The sequence below is a fragment of the Chrysemys picta genome, chromosome 5 (assembly GCF_011386835.1).
Source record: "Chrysemys picta bellii isolate R12L10 chromosome 5, ASM1138683v2, whole genome shotgun sequence".
Classification (NCBI taxonomy): Eukaryota; Metazoa; Chordata; order Testudines; family Emydidae; genus Chrysemys; species Chrysemys picta.
Window position 1 is genome coordinate 10,726,703 of NC_088795.1, and position 15,786 is coordinate 10,742,488.

At 44.9% G+C, this 15,786-nt stretch overlaps 1 protein-coding gene across 3 annotated transcripts in view; it reads right to left on the reverse strand.

Moving 5' to 3' along the window:
• The window catches only part of TEX15 (testis expressed 15, meiosis and synapsis associated), a 93,306-nt gene that overhangs the window by 43,508 nt on the left and 34,012 nt on the right, over positions 1 to 15,786 (reverse strand). For all 3 annotated transcript variants that reach the window (XR_010601202.1, XM_024110115.3, XM_042856306.2), the window contains exons 4-5: positions 11,114 to 11,348; positions 9,248 to 9,394 (exon numbers count right to left, since the gene is read on the reverse strand). Coding sequence is in view for 2 of the 3 variants with exons in the window: in XM_024110115.3 (XP_023965883.2) it covers positions 9,248 to 9,394; positions 11,114 to 11,348 (382 nt within the window). In the remaining variant the exon portion in view is untranslated. The remainder of the gene's footprint in view (positions 1 to 9,247; positions 9,395 to 11,113; positions 11,349 to 15,786) is intronic.

Consider the following 15,786-nt stretch of genomic DNA (forward strand, 5'->3'; position numbering starts at 1 on the left):
GACAGGGGATGGATCACTTGATGATTACCTGCTTCTGTTCATTCCCTCTGGGGCACTTGGCACTGGCAACTGTCGAAAGACAGGATACTGGACTAGATGAACCTTTGGTCTGACGCAGTAGGGCCATTTTTATGTTTTCATGTTCTTATGTTAATAAAAATACAACAATAGTCCCTGATGTTAAGCACACAAGTCATCCCATTTAAATTAATGGACTATTCATGTATGTAAAGTTACATACCTGCTTAAGTGTTTGCAGGATCAGGGCCTCAATTTGCCATATCTTGTATTTTGCCTACAGCACTTTTGTGAAATTCATATAAGATGCCCTACCAAATATGGGTATTTCAAAAACAATAATTCATCATTACATTTTAATCTGAAGCTACAATAGCACAATTTTTCAAAACTGATTTTACAACGCCTCAACATGATTTAAATCAGTGATTTAATCACCTTCATTTAAACTGTTCCACCCTGATCTCAAATCCATTATGCTGAAAATTTAAGGGTGAGGGGGCAGGTGGAAGGGAAACAATCTTTTTAAAAGATGAGTACTATTATTCAAATTTAAAAGATAAATATCTTCATTATAAAGTTGTCCAACCAAATATAAATCTGATTTTGATCACATTATGTATAAAAAAATTATTTATTGAGCGGTAAACAAAACTGTCTGCAAATATTGAAATCCGTACATGCGTCATATGTATATTCACAATGCATTATTCAACTAAACAAATTAAGAGGTTGGAGTTTAGGTTGAATGTTGCAGCAATTGTCAGTTCTTGGATATATGCAATAGTACTGCTGGAATGGAAAGTGTGTTAGAGATACTATTAGCATATTGGTGTGGTTGAGTTATTGTGATGGTGTGCTGAGTGGACACAACACAATACGTTCAACTGTCATTGCGTTGTGGAAGGAAATTGTTGTAAATAATATTATTAATAAACTTCAGAAGTAGGCTATGCCACGCATTTTGCTAGAATCTGGAGAGGAGAAAGTTTTCAAGTCTGAGAATTCAGTAATTTATATGCTACAGGGATCTGAAGAGAGGTTAGATTTAGAGTCATTGAGTTTAAGGCCAGAAGGGACCACCAGATCCTCTAGTCGGACCTCCTGTATATCACAGACGACCAACACCACCCAGCTATCAAAATTAGACCAAAGTATTACAGCCCACAGAAGACTAGACTATTATGTGCCACGGGCTGAGGTGTACCAGAGATTGATCTGCAGTGGGGGGGAAAAGATTAAGTGAGATATACCCAGATAATCCTGGCAAGTGACCCGCACCTACACACTGCAGAGGAACGCAAAAACCCCCAAGGTCACTGCCAATCTAACCTTGGGGAATATTCCATCTCAACTGCACACAGGGTGATCAGTTAGACCCTGAGCATGTGAGCAAGAACCAGCCAGCCAAGCACCTGAGCAAGAGAATGCTCGGTACCCCCCTCAGAGCCCTGGCCCTCCTTGTCTAATGTCCCATCTCCAGCTGTGAACGTCCCTATTGCTTCAGGAGGAAATAAATAAAAAGCAACCCAGAATACACTGAGGGGAGGGGAATCGCTCCCTGACTCCTGCAGGTGGCCAGCTGAAACCCTGAGGCATCAGCTTTTAGAAACAAGACAAACTGGAAACGAGCCCCAGGGCTGCTGAGCCCTTCACTCCACCCAGGCAACCCGTCATATAATCACCCCCATACATTTGTCCAGCCTTCTATTAAAACTAATTCAGTTGTTTGCCCCCCACAACTCCTGTTGGGAGACTGTTCCACAACCTCACCCCTCTGACAGTTAGAAACCGTCTTCTAACTGCCAGCCAGAGTTTGTTCATGGCCAGTTGATATCCATTTGTTCTTGTGCCAACACTGTCCTTCAGCTTAAATAGCTCTTCATCCTCCCCCATTAACCTTCCCCCACCCCAACGTATTTACAGGCCCCCTCTCAGCCTTCTTTTAGCCAGGCTAAACAAGCCAAGCTCTTCCAATCTCCTCTTGCAAGACCGGTCCTTATGAAAACATTTTCTTAAAAAGTCCATAACTATAGGTGCTGCTATCTGAGCCACCTACAATACTTGATATACACATACGACAAACATAAGAAGTTTTAAAAAGTTACAGAACGTATCATCAGCATTTCTAAGGCTGCATAGTCGAAGGTAGCTAAGACGTTGAAAAAGAAGGTGAGCTTTCACCAGGAAGACATGGTTAGAGACTTTGTTGAGAGCTGTTTATTTGGAGTGCAGGGGGCAGAAGCTGCTTGGGAGAGACAACATGGCCCACAGGATAGGGCACTGTTCTATTTGCTCTGCCACTGAGTTGCTCGCTGAGCCTGGGCAAGTCACTTCCCCTCCCCGTACCTCCATGTCCTCTCCCATCCCTTGTTTTGTCTATACAGCTTGTAAGTGCCTCTGGGCAGGGACTGTGCCTTCCACTAGGCACTACTGTGTTACAAATATTGAACAACACTGTATCTATAGAAGAACTGGCAGAGGCAAACCACAAGGAGATCTGGGACAACTGGTAATTTTTGAAAAGAAACATTTAGGATTAAGGGTCCTTTTTGCCTTTATTCTTCCTAACGGAAAGTCTGTGTCTCAGCACAGGCTGGCAACTGAAATCTTCACAAGCACTCATCAGGAGCGCTCCTTCCAAAGCAGCTACCATCTCCCACTGTACGAAAGGGGACTAGTCACAGGCTGCCACTTCCCTACGTGTGCAAGAGAAAGATTAGACTGCCCACGGCCGCTAGAGTGAAGCTATGCTGCCCTCAGAGAAGATGGAAGCCCCTATGTTGTCAGAAGGCATAGATAAACCTGGATGGCAATGGAATACAAGCGCAGGTGGAGAAGGGGGAGGTGTGTCTTTTTATTATTATTCAATTTAATTTTTTTAAGATGACCGTATCATTAATGGTCCATATTCGGAAAGTAACAAGGTCTGTATTTTGACTAAACTGAACGTTTTTACAAGCGATGAATACAGCTGAAGGGAAAAAATGTTTTCTGTAGATAGTTGCTACCAGAGATCACCACTCTTGGTTTTTTGCTCAGCAATTGTGACTGGTTCACCCCATCCCTTGATTTAAAGTTTGAGCTAACTCCGGCACACCCAAAGCTGAAGTATGGGTAGCAACTGATTTAGCCACCCGTTCTGGATTTTGGGGGCCAGTTTGTGATCTCGTTTACATAGATTAGTAATCAGTAGAGTTACTCTGAATTTACATTGTGTGAATGAGATCAGACAGCCCCTCGAGTCTATCCACAAATTGAAACTGGAAAACTAAATCGGTTTTAGTTCCCACCTTTTATTATTTTGGTGCAAATCTTTGTGTGGGTACTCTTATTCTAGATTAAGAGGATCCACACAGAGATTTGCACTGAAATAACAAAGGCTGTCAATTCAAATCAATTCAGCGATTTTGGTTCTAGTTTACATACACAGCACTAGGTTTTGGAGGCGAGAATGCTCCAGAGGATTGCTATAAAAACAGCTATAGTAAGTAGCCAAAATCTTCTTACAGCAGAGTGTAACAGAGGCAACATCAACTATATAAGCAAAATTACCCGTCATCATCACCACTATTATTTGCATCACCGTAGCACCTAGGAACCCCAGTCTTGGCCCAGGACCCCGCTGTGCCAGATGCTGTACCACACAGAACAAAAAGGACAGTCCCTGCCACGAGGACCTGACAATCTAAATACAAGACAAGACACACCAGATGGATGCAGACGGATGGTGGAATATAAGGAAACAGTGAGACAATCTTGGTCAACATGATGGGCAGTCTCAGCAGTGTCTTTCCCAGCCCCTGAAGACAGTCATAATAATAGAGCCTCACAATCGGGTTGATTGTCCCAACATGAGACAGTGAAGAAATTACTATTACTCCAGTTCTAAGCCATTAACATGTCACCCCCATTAGGGTCGGGGCAGCACACAACTGCTTGTTTGTGAGACTGTGATCATCCTTTGTCGCAACATTGAGTCTCTTTATTCCCAGCAAAAGAAAAGATCAGAAAAACAAATCCCCCCTAACTGCAGGGAAGGTGGATAGGCAATCAGGAATCTATTATCATGCATAGCTCCTATAAACAAGGAATTATATGTCCTTTGTACTCTCCAGAGTTGTATGTGACACCAGTTTGGTTCCAATAAAGCTCCAGGGAAGTCTCTCTAAAACTTCCTAAGGAAAAGAAGAAAAGTTCTTGTACATATCTGCAATAAACAGCAACAACAATCCAACCTAACAGGCACAGAATGCAATGATCATAAGACCATCTTTTTAGTTTTTGTTGGTTTTACACAGACGGGGAAAACTATTATTCAGACAAGACGCAAAACTAGCTACTCGGGGTCAAAATCTAGTGCGTAGGATAGCGGTGTCACGCACAGCCCAAAAACAGGCCCAGAAACATGGAGACACCAAACTCACATTTATGCCATTGTTACTGAACTAAGCAATGCTACTTTGCAAAGAGTATGAAGAGAATTGCCTTGTCCCTACACATCATGCCTGTGACCAATGGGGCCTGAACACTCCCTAATGGGTTCAGGACACCTAAAATATAACAATGAGAGAGATCCAGTCACAGTCACCTATATCACACAGAACTGGTGATTTACCACCTGGAACCAGTCAGGCAGGGGCAGCTGCAGCCCAGTGGGAAGTTACCACCACTGTACCAAGGGGTTTTGTTGGGGGAGAACAGCCTTACGTTTCAGATGGGGTTCTACAGAAGGTGCTTGAATCCTCCTGATATACTAGCCTCACCCACTTTTGGGGCTGTCATCCAGCTTCAGGCCGGTAGTAACGGAGGGGGCAAGAGGAACCACTCTAACCTCCACTGGATAAATTTTCCACCTTCAGGTGCTGGCAGATCAGGCTTCAATAGCAGAATTAATAGGGTATGTCACTGTTTTGTGTTGGGTTGTTTAATTTGACCTGTTATATTAGTTTCAAATGAAAATTTTTGAGTGGATATTCTAAGGCTTTTAATCCACTCCCGATGAAAACCAAGGGACCCTTAACATCTAACTTGTGGAGATATTTGGCAGGGAATGACCTAGAGCTAGAGACATATCTTTCGCTTTTTCCATGTTCAGGTTTAGTTAAATTATAAACAGTTAAAAAAAAAAATCACCATTTCCCTTCTATTGCTTGCGTTCCTCAGAAAATTGTGGGCAGCCTGCCAAAATAATACCACCACCCAAAATTCTGCAGCCGGGCCCAGGCTAATGCCAGAGCAGCAGCGTCACCTCCCATCACCACCCACTGCACTAGGAACCATGTGAGATGCTGGAGCAAGGAGCAGAGAAGGGAAAAAGAGCCAGGCCGGGCTCTTCGCGACATCTTCCCTGCCCCAGGAGACATCACACCCTCCCGGGTAGCAGCATTCTCCTGCTGCCAGCTATTGTAGTCATGTCGATCAAGGCACAGAAGTCTGTGCTGAAGATTCAAACTCTGCTCATGAAGTTCTTGTTACAGTCGCATGCAATATAATTTGTTTTTACCTTTTTCCTTCTTTAAAAAAAAAAGAATTGGAAAACGGGTTGCAAAGCCAGGCAGCTGAAAGTTAGAAAATGGCAGATTTAAGGTTGCCTGTGCCACCATCATTCTGCCCCTTTGGGCATAAGTATTATCATCTTTAATTACACATTCACATACTATTCCTCATTCAGTGCACAGGATGGATCCACAAGGGGACAGAATTTAGGTCGCAGTGTGTCACAGAGTTAGAGGGGCTGGGGCAATCCAGACCAGTGAGGGGTTGTGTCACCACCTACCCTGTAGCCCTGAGTGCCTCACAATGCTTTGCTGCTGTAGTGCCCACGCTGGAAGACTCACAACCAGCCTGCAAGCATGCAGGTCACACCCTGAGTGTCTGCGGGCTTAGACAGACCTGGTTCAGCAGCTCTGACCCCTGCACCCTGGCTACAGCCCCAGTCTGGCTTCCACCAGCCTTGGTTACTACCTGCAGGGTGACCTGAACACATTCCCAGTCCCAAGTTTTCCCAAAACCATGTGCTTTGCAATGTCCAGCTCTCCCTTGGACAGTTCAGAGATACAATAAGGTTTGTTTGTTCCTCTAGAGACAAAATCCACCATCTTGCCATATTAACTGGTGTTAACCTTCACTTCAATTCAAACACAGCACCGGTGGTTTAGATCAGTGGTTTTCAACCTGTGGTCCACAGACCCCTGGTGGTCTGCAAACTAAGATCTCCAAAGGGCTCAACACCTCCATTTGAAAATTTGTAGGGGTCCACACATGAAAAAAGGTTGAAAATCACTGGTTTAGATTAATAGTAAAACAAATTTATTTACAAAAGAAGATGGGATTTGAAGTGAGTTCAAGTATAAGAGATAAAGTTAGAAATGGATACACGCAAATTAAAGTGAAAACACACGACTAAAAGTCTAAAGCTTAATCTCATAAGGTACAGGCTTTGTTCAAGATGGTTTCTCTCCTATATTCAGTTTGCAGAGACTGTCTCTCTCTCTGGCCCAATGAATAGTCAAGTATTTTGTACAAAGTCAAACAGCTTCAGTAGGAAAAACTGAGACAGACCCATTCCAGAATAGCCAATTGCCATAAAAAATGGTGCCAACCTCCCCTTGGCTGAAGGACTCATCTTTCTCAGCTTGCAAGAGCTCTGTTCCCTTGTTTCTGTCTAGGGATGGATGCCCAGGATGGCTCCTGTCTTTCATAGAATCTCAGGGTTGGAAAGGACCTCAGGAGGTCATCTAGTCCAACCCCTGCTCAAAGCAGGACCAATCCCCAACTAAAACTTTGCTTATATCTTCCAAAGGTCAGTGACTTTGTTTCAAGAGGTAGGATGACCTCATGTTGTTCTTTTCTTCCTGTGGATTTCCAATTCCCCTGTATGTAAATGAGACGTCTATTGTTTTGATTCTACCATGCTTAATTTACATAGGAGACAGGAAAATAGCTACCTTCCCTCCTGTCTAGGAGGGAACCTGTTTCTTCCTCTTTGGCCACAGACTTTAAAACATAATATCATTAAGTATACGCATTTCCTCATATATTTCACAATGATATTAATCACCAGGGTGTCATTTGCTTTCAGAAAAGCCCTCACTCGATACACTTTTCTAATATAGTAATATTGTAAACAATCACTTGATTCAATTGCTTATCACTTGAGGTTCAGCCCAATTGTCTTGATACCCTGGTAAAGCTTTGCAATAGATTGTTTGAAAAGTAAAACCCAGACCAAGCTTCTCTCTCCTGGTAGATGTTGCTGCCTTCTCCTCCACTTGTTAGCAAGAAGTTTTTCTCCACTCTCTTATTAGCGAGATGGGTCTGTTTATGTGATACGCATTTACATTCTCATTGTCTTTCAAAGTACTCAGAGGTGTCTAGTGCAGACCTGTTTACCAACACCACCGACACACTTGGTTTAAACACACTTCGGTCATAATTGTAGCATATCTCTATAATGCTTAATACCCACCGCGTACACACCTCACACAAGAATATTAATGCTCAGTGAATTATTGATTTTCAGACTATAGCTCACAAGGCATATTTTGTACAAAAAGATTATTACAATAGAGAGTAGGGTGGGGTACAGGGGTATTTAGTGTCACACCTCCACTCTCACAAAGCTGCAGAAAGGTTAACCACTGGCTGACCCAGAGCAGCAAGTTAGAACCCACTGTTCTCCAACTCCTCAATATGTTTAATTATGTCCGAAGTGACCATCCTAAACCCAGATTAAGGGGCACCTTTCCACTTCCTTTAACATCCATACTTCTGCCAGTGGTTGCTTCACATCATCTGGGTCACCCAAGCCACCGAAGAGTTGTCACCCCTGAAGGTGTTTACTCAGCTCTTACCACGCAGTCTGCCCTGCTCTCAGTGGAGTTCTGGCCCACAGCTTTCCCAGCTGTGCCAGAGTCTTCATCGCATCAGCAGTTTCTGGACTACAGCACTATCCAGCTATGCCTTAGTTTCCCCCGGTTGCCTTGATGATCCTCTTTACTGCTTACATGTACCTACAGACCTTCATTATCTTTGCCTGACAATCAGGCTGATCCTAACTTTCCAAAACTACTGAAAAACACCAGTGAAAAACACCAAACCAATCACAAAGGTTTTATGAAACAACTCACAGAATACGTACTACATGATTCACTTTGTAAAGTAGATTTACTCCTTAAACACAAAGACGCTCACACTACCCAAGGGAAAAGCTTAGCATTTTGTAAGCAAAACACAAGAACGGTGTGACAGAGGAGTGCGAGGGGGCACTCACCCCCTGAGCCATTCAACTAACAACGGTCAGGATGAATAAATCAGGAAGCCCCCACCTAAGACAAATGGAGGTTGTGAACCCACCCAGGAGTTTGGACTGGGGGTGGGGTGGGGTGCTGAGACAGAGGGACAGAGGGAGGGAGAGAGAGTGTGAGAGTGTGTGTGGTGAGAGAGATATCACAGAAAAGAGGGATGCAGAGGCAAAAGCAAGGAAGTCAGGCAACAGCCTGTGAACATCTGTCTGTTGGCTAAACAGGCTTGTGGCTGTAAGCTAAAAAAACTGCTCCTTTTGTCCTTGGTTCCTCCTCCATTAGGAGAAGCCGGGTTTTGAACATTCCTTGTAAATAAACAAGATTGCTGCAAAGAAAATACCAGACTCCATCATCAATTTCTACTTCATCTGGAAAATCCCCAGGCCTCAATTTCGACTAGCACTATCTTACCCATACAGACAGATGTGGAGCCAGATCTTCAGCCCCTTGCCTGCCAGCTTTGCAACAAGGGACCAAATTCCTGACATTTCAGATTGCGACAAAAGGGGGCTGGCACACTGAAAGGGTTCCTCGTAGAGACTGTCCCAAGCTGGGGGCATAACACCGATCCCATGGAGCCATGACACAGATCACCACACTTTTTTATACAGTGATTTATTATTTATGTAACCTAATGCGTCAGACCATTCCTAAGAATCTGGAGGCCACGTTTATTGGTATGTTCCAGCTCCGTTGCACTACTCCAGTGACACAAAGCAGGCTGTAAACCCATCTTAACCATCCAATCAAGCTGACTTTACAGTTACTTTGAGTGGCACAAAGCAGACAGAGTACCAGTGAATCTGGCCCTACCGTTTTATTCTCATATTGTGCTTCCAGGGTGGGAACAAGGAAAGATGATCTATACAATTCTATTTAGACCATGTAATAAACAAATCAAGTGAAATGAAAGGTCAGCGTACCGACGAGCCAATGGCCTGCACATCAACTGGATCTTTAAGTGTAGGAGCAATTCTAGACATGTGGCAATCGAAGTTTGGGGTAGGATCCAGGGCAACTTTCTTTTTACCCAGAGGAGGCTGAATTTTTTTTACCTTTCCAAAGAGAACCTGTTCAAATAAAGCAAAAGATTTCAACAAGGATGTGCCAAAATCAATCTATTATAGTTTAGGTTAAAGCCAATGTACACTACCCACTGCCAGAAGAAAGCAGGCAAATTAGGAACACAACAAAAGGGAACGGCTTCCAAGAAATAATAACTGTCTAAGAAAATAGAAGTATTAAAAAAATGAAACCGTTTTTAAGACTTCCGTTGTCAGCATAGCTAGATACTTAGAAATGGCACTACCTGCACACCTGTTCTTATTTTAAATCATCTCCATAACCTCTCCTGTTTACATACTTGGTGGAATGTACAAACGGGTGCACTCTTAGTGATATGTCCCTTGTATACAGTGCACCAGTTTCCAAATAACATTGCTTAAATAAGAGGCAAATGACTCATGCGCACCACAAAGCAATTAGCTTGAAAGAATATTCACCGGGGCAAAACCTTCAAAAGTGCTTATGTGACCTAGGAACCCAAGTCTCCTTTTCAGAAGCAACTCAGGCACTTAGGAGCCTAACTCCCACTAAAAGTCAATGCGGCTTCTCGGTAACTTTTGAAAAGAGGATTTAGGCTCTGTGACCGAGTGCTGAGAGCCAGCAGCTGACCCGGCACCCTGGTCACTAGACACCAACTAGTTCCCCCAGAGAAGTCCTAATTGAGGAGCAGACGACTATAATCAGACTGTGGGCTGATGAGCTAAGGAGTTAATTATCTAATCAGTTGAGATGGTAGTTAAAAAGCCTAAGAAGGAAGCCCAAGGGGAGGAGAGAAGACTAGCAAATCCCAGGGGAAGCCAGGTCTCTGGCTGGTGAGACTGCTTCCTCTTCAAGCAGAAAGCTGGGGACAGACTGAGGGTGGAAGGACACTGCAGGCAGACATGCTGCATGGGAACTGTGACGGGGGCAAACGGACGCTGCGGGTGGAAGTGCTGCACAGCGACTGGGTTGGTGTCAGGAGGACACTGCAGGTAAAAGTGTTACATAGAGGCGATGATGGTGGCAGAGGAACACTGCAGGCAGACGTGCTGCACGGGGATCATGATAGCAGCTGAGAGCAGAAGGATGCTGCAGGTGGCAGTGCTACATGGGGTCTGCAGTGGAAGGATGCTGCAGGCAGAAGAGCTGCACAGGACTGACAGTGGCGGAAGGACATTGCAGGTAGAAGTGTTGCCTGGGGACTCTGACAGTGGCAAAAGGACGCGGAAGGTGGCAGTGCTTCGTGGGGATCGTGACGGTAGCGGAAGGACACGGTAGTTAGAAGTGCTTCATGGGGACTGTGACGGGGGTAACAAATAAAAACTCACTCAGGTGTTGACAATCAAGAGGCGTCCATGACTGTGTGTGAGGGACCCCAAGGTGGGAGAGGAGCCTGCCCTGTTACCAGGGCCGGCTCCAGGCACCAGCGAAGGAAGCAGGTGCTTGGGGTGGCCAATACAAAGAGGCGGCACTCCGTCCGGTATCGGGGCGGCACCTCTGGGTCTTCGGCGATGGGTCCCTCAGTCCCTCTCTTCCTCTTCCAAAGTGCCACTGAAGAGGAAGACAGGGAGTGAAGGATCCGCCGCCGAAGAATGAAGCAGCGCGATTGAGCTGCTGCCGATCGGCTTTTTGGGGGGGGCACTTTGGGCGGCAGAAAAGCTGGAGCCGGCCCTGACTCTTACAGGCGCCTAGAGCACTTGTACACTTTTGAAAATGTTCTCCCTAACTCTGTACATGGAACTTACCTTGAAAACTAGGATGTTTTCTGCACTGATCAATCTGTTTGCATAATTCAAAGCAACATCAACATGTCTGAATAAATAAACTCCAAGGAGGGGATTTCCCAATTCCTTCATTGCAGACTCGCTGGTATGTATTCCACTCTGGTAAATTTTTGAGACCTCATCCCATGGCAGCACCAAAAAGCAAAAATGTTCCTCAAGTTCTCTGCCTTGCCTTCCTTCCTCACGCATTTTGGCCCTAGCAATGAAATAAAAAGAGGTTACACACTTTGACAGCTAACACAGCCATCAGGTTTCAAAGACGTGCACAGATAATACAAGTAAATATTATAGATATCCCAGGGTCCTATTGGCCCTGCTTTGCCCTCCCCTTTGGGAGGCTTGGCTCTGTACAGTTCTGCTCACAGCCAAGAGTGACCCTTCTGCCACACTGAAAAGTCCTATTGGTAGATTTTTAGAGTCCTCTGCTGCCAGGATGGTGTCTGCAATGCAAAACCCTGAGGGTGAAGCATGTGAAGGGGAACAAATGAACAGATCCCAAGGTGCTGAGAAAGGTTACCGAAGTTCAGGGAGCCAGGACAATGATAAGACAGCACTCCTCTGTAGTCACAGTGGCATAATTGGTGACAATGGGAGTCACGCTGATTATCGGGAGGAATTTGACCCCTGAGATCTTGTTTTAAAGATTTCAAGGGATGAAGAAGCCACCACACCCCTTGGTAAATTTTTCAGTGGTCAATTACCCCAACTATTACCAAAACTGGCATCTTATTTCCTGTTTGACTTTGCCTAGCATCAGCTTTCAGGTACTGGATTTTTTTTATGCCTTTGCCTGCTAGATTGAAGAGCCCTCTTCTCCTCATGCAGGTACGTACAGACCACAATTAACTCATCTCTTAACCGTCTCTTGGAGAAACGAAACAGATTGTGCTCCTTGAGTCTCTCGCTGTAAATAAACGACACTTGCTGGTAACTTGTTCTTCAAGAGATACCTCTGCACATGGCCATTCGTGGGATTTGGCGCCCCCGGCATCAAGCTCACAGAACCACTACCAAAGCTGTGTCCATGTGGCCTGCATGATCGCTCCCTGGTGAGGCTTAGACTAGACCTCTGAGTCTATATAAAGATGTGCAGCCCCAACTGCCTCAGTTCCTTCTCCTAAACTCAGGAAAAACTTCCTAACTGTAAGAACAGTAGGACAATAGAACCAACTGCTGTGGGAAGGCTTGGCAGCTCCTTCACTGGAGGTTTTCAAAAGGAGGCTGGACAGAGCCATCTGTCTTGGATGGCTTAGACACAACAGATCCTGCATCTTGGCAGGGGTTTAGACTAGATGACGCTTGTGGTCCCTTCTAACCCTATGATTCTATGATTCTCAACTGCAGAGTCTCCGAGTATGACAAGAACTCAGAGGACAAAAGGAGGGAGGGCAAGGGGTGTGAGTGCATAGAGGGGATTCTCAGACAACAACAGTTACCAAAGTCGCCTCTCCTTTGAAAGTGCCTGTGCATTCCCACCTGTTGGAGATGAGCCAGCCCTACCATGTAGAACGGACACGGGCCAAGAGATTCTCCAGTTAAGCAGAGACCGCAGCACTGCCTACCCAAATCAAGCATGTGAACAGTAGGCCAGGGCTAATGATTGGTGCTTAGGGAAGCTGTAACCCAACGCCAAGTGGCTGCTGCTCTACAAATCTCCCCTATGGACAGGCATAAGCCTGAAAAATGCCACTGAAGTGGCAGTAGCCCATGTGAAATAGGCGCTGATTCCTGTTGCTAAGGGGATTCTGGCTCAATAACAACATATACAAATAGATAAGGTGACCCATTTGTCCAACCTCTGCAAGGAAAGAGTCTGACCTTTACTCTTCTTCCTGTTTCCACAACTACAGTCTTTAAGCAGCAACAGAGTGCTCTTTTCGTGTCCATAGTGTGCAGCTAGGTTTCCCAGTGAGGTTTTGAGAAGAAACCCAGGAGGGAGTTGACCTACTTAATGTGGAAATCTGTCACTCCCTTCGGAATGCATTTCAGGTAAGAATGTAGGGATACCTTATCATTACTAGATGACTGGGTGCACTGCCAGCAACTCCCTGGCCCTCACAGCCAATACAGTGGCTATGGGGAAGGCGGTTTTATAAAACAGGTAGGTAAACCACACCACACTCCTCCCATAATTCAAAGGAGGTTCCCTCAGTTTTGCTAGCACCAAGATCAAGTCTCACAGAGGAACAGGCGCTCTCACAGGGGGAAACGCATTGTTAAGGCCTTTAAAGAACTGTGTGGCTGTGGAGTGGAAAACATCACCAGAGGTTTGCACAGGAAAATGGTATGCAGAAATTGCAGCTAAATGGATCTAAAGGGAAGCAGAGGCAGACGGCTTCCTTGAGGTATAGTAAATAGTCCAGGACAGGAGAAACAGAGGATGACTCTGGAACAATCCCCCTTAGTAGGCGCCAAGGAAGAGAAATCTCTTCCATTTCTGATTGTAGTCCTTGTGAGTGGCAGGTTTTCTAGCCTGAAGAAGGATCTCTCATGATCTTGCAGAACAACAAAAGAAATCAGAGTCAGTTCAGACTCTATCATTTAGGCATCCAAATGCAGGGTGTCACCCTGATATAATTAAAGCAACAAGCAGGGGCCTGTTAACCAATTCATATATGTTAGGCATAGTATACACCACATTAAGAGGTATTATGTGCACAGTATTAATATAAGTGTCGGGAAGTTATATTAACTTAATGTATTATACTTTGCCACAAATTCTGTTCACTTATGCTAAGTATCCCATAATATCTTGCTTTAGCTGAAGTAAGCTTTTGTTTAAGTAGATAGGAAAACTGTCAGGCTAGGGCATATGGGTGTTTTACCATAGCAACAAAGCAGGGAGTTACTCTCACAGGCCAGTATTGGAATGTCCCAAAGGAAGAGGACAAAATATATGGTTAATCTACCTGGCACAAATCTAGGAGATGGCTTTACACCCCTTGGTATCTGCACTGCATGTGCTCAGAAAGAGATGAGAGATATAACCATGGTACCAGAAAAACAAGGTAGAAGGCTGGTTATATCTAGTTTCAGAATACACACACAGTACCCTTTTAGTTGTAAACAGGATGGGTATAAAAATAATAGCTTTAGGAGTGTAACTTCAGAAGAACACCTTCTGTGTAAGGTGAATTTAACAATGCTGCACAAGATAGCTTCTCAGAAACTGGTCGCGTTTGAAACTTTCTTCCTGTACTATACTATTATTGACTTTTAGCAATAACCCTGACTGATATTATTTGGTCTCTTGAATCTATTTTATAATGAACCAAAGTGTAGTCAAGCAACTGACTGTACAAGTCATCAAAGCTTTGATCATTCTCATGGCTCTTCTTTGACCCCTCTCCAATTTATAAATATCCTTCTTGAATTGTGGGCACCAGAAATGGACACAATATTCTATCGGTAGTCGCACCAGTGCCAAATACAGAAATAATAGAATCTCTCTACTCCTCCTTGATATTTCTGTTTTTAGGGACCACTTTGCAAACCCGCAGCCACACCAGGGCTGCTCATTCAGCAGCACAACCTGGCCAGGAACCCTCCTGCTGCCTTGCAGTGTATCAGACTCCCAGCCGTCTCCTGATCCAATCCCTGTTCCTGCCCCAGCCTTGATGGAGTACCTGGGTACTGCAGCCCCAGAGTTGGCTTCCCTATTCCAGAGCCTTCAGAACCACTTGCCCATCCAGAAGAAGCTTGTCCCACAGCAAGCGGAAACTACTGATGGCAATATGCTGACCTCCTGGCCAGTTGCCTATGAGATAGCCCCTCTCCAGATCAGGACTGGGGACAACTAATAAACTATGAAATTCAACCCGATTCTTTCATCGCCCTTTCAGGTCAAATTGGGCCTCCCCTGGCTCTCCTTCCACAACCCAAACATTTCATGGGCAGTGAGGAAGATATGGTTTAATTCTGGATTTTGCCAGCTGCAATGCCGAGGGAAGACCCAGCAGGGAGAAGCTCGAATCTGCATTGGGAAGGTGTCCTCCCTGCTCGGTACTACCTCAGCCTCCAAAGAGACTGGTTCATCAATCCCGGACAAGTACAAAGATCTTGCAGATGTGTTCGATAAAATGAAGGCTGATGTCTTATTCCCACACTGATCCTATGTTTGCCCTATAGACCTGCAGCCAGGGGGCAAAGATCCTCTTTGGATGCATTTATCCTTCATCAGAACCTGAGCTCAAGGCCCTACGGGATTACCTGGATGAAAATTTGGCTAAAAACTTGATTCAGCCATCCGAATCAACTTCTGGGGTCCCCATCCTGTTTGTTAAAAAGAAGGACAGGACGCTGTGCCTCTGTGTTGATTATCATCAGGAACAAATAACCTTTTCCACTGATCAACAAGCTTCTAGAACAGGTCAGCGGAGCAAACGTCTTCACCAAGCTCAACCTGCGCAGTGCATACAGCTTGGTCCACATACAGGAGGGCAATGAGTGGAAGATAGCCTTCCACCCCAGGTATGGTCACTATGAGTACCTGGTTATGCCCTTTGGCCTTTCCAATACCCCAGCCACATTCCTGTGTTTTGTGAATGATATCTTCCAGGATATCCTAGACCAATTTGTTTTATCTACCTAAACAACATCCTCATCTTCTTGGAGAACCAGACTCTGTATGACCA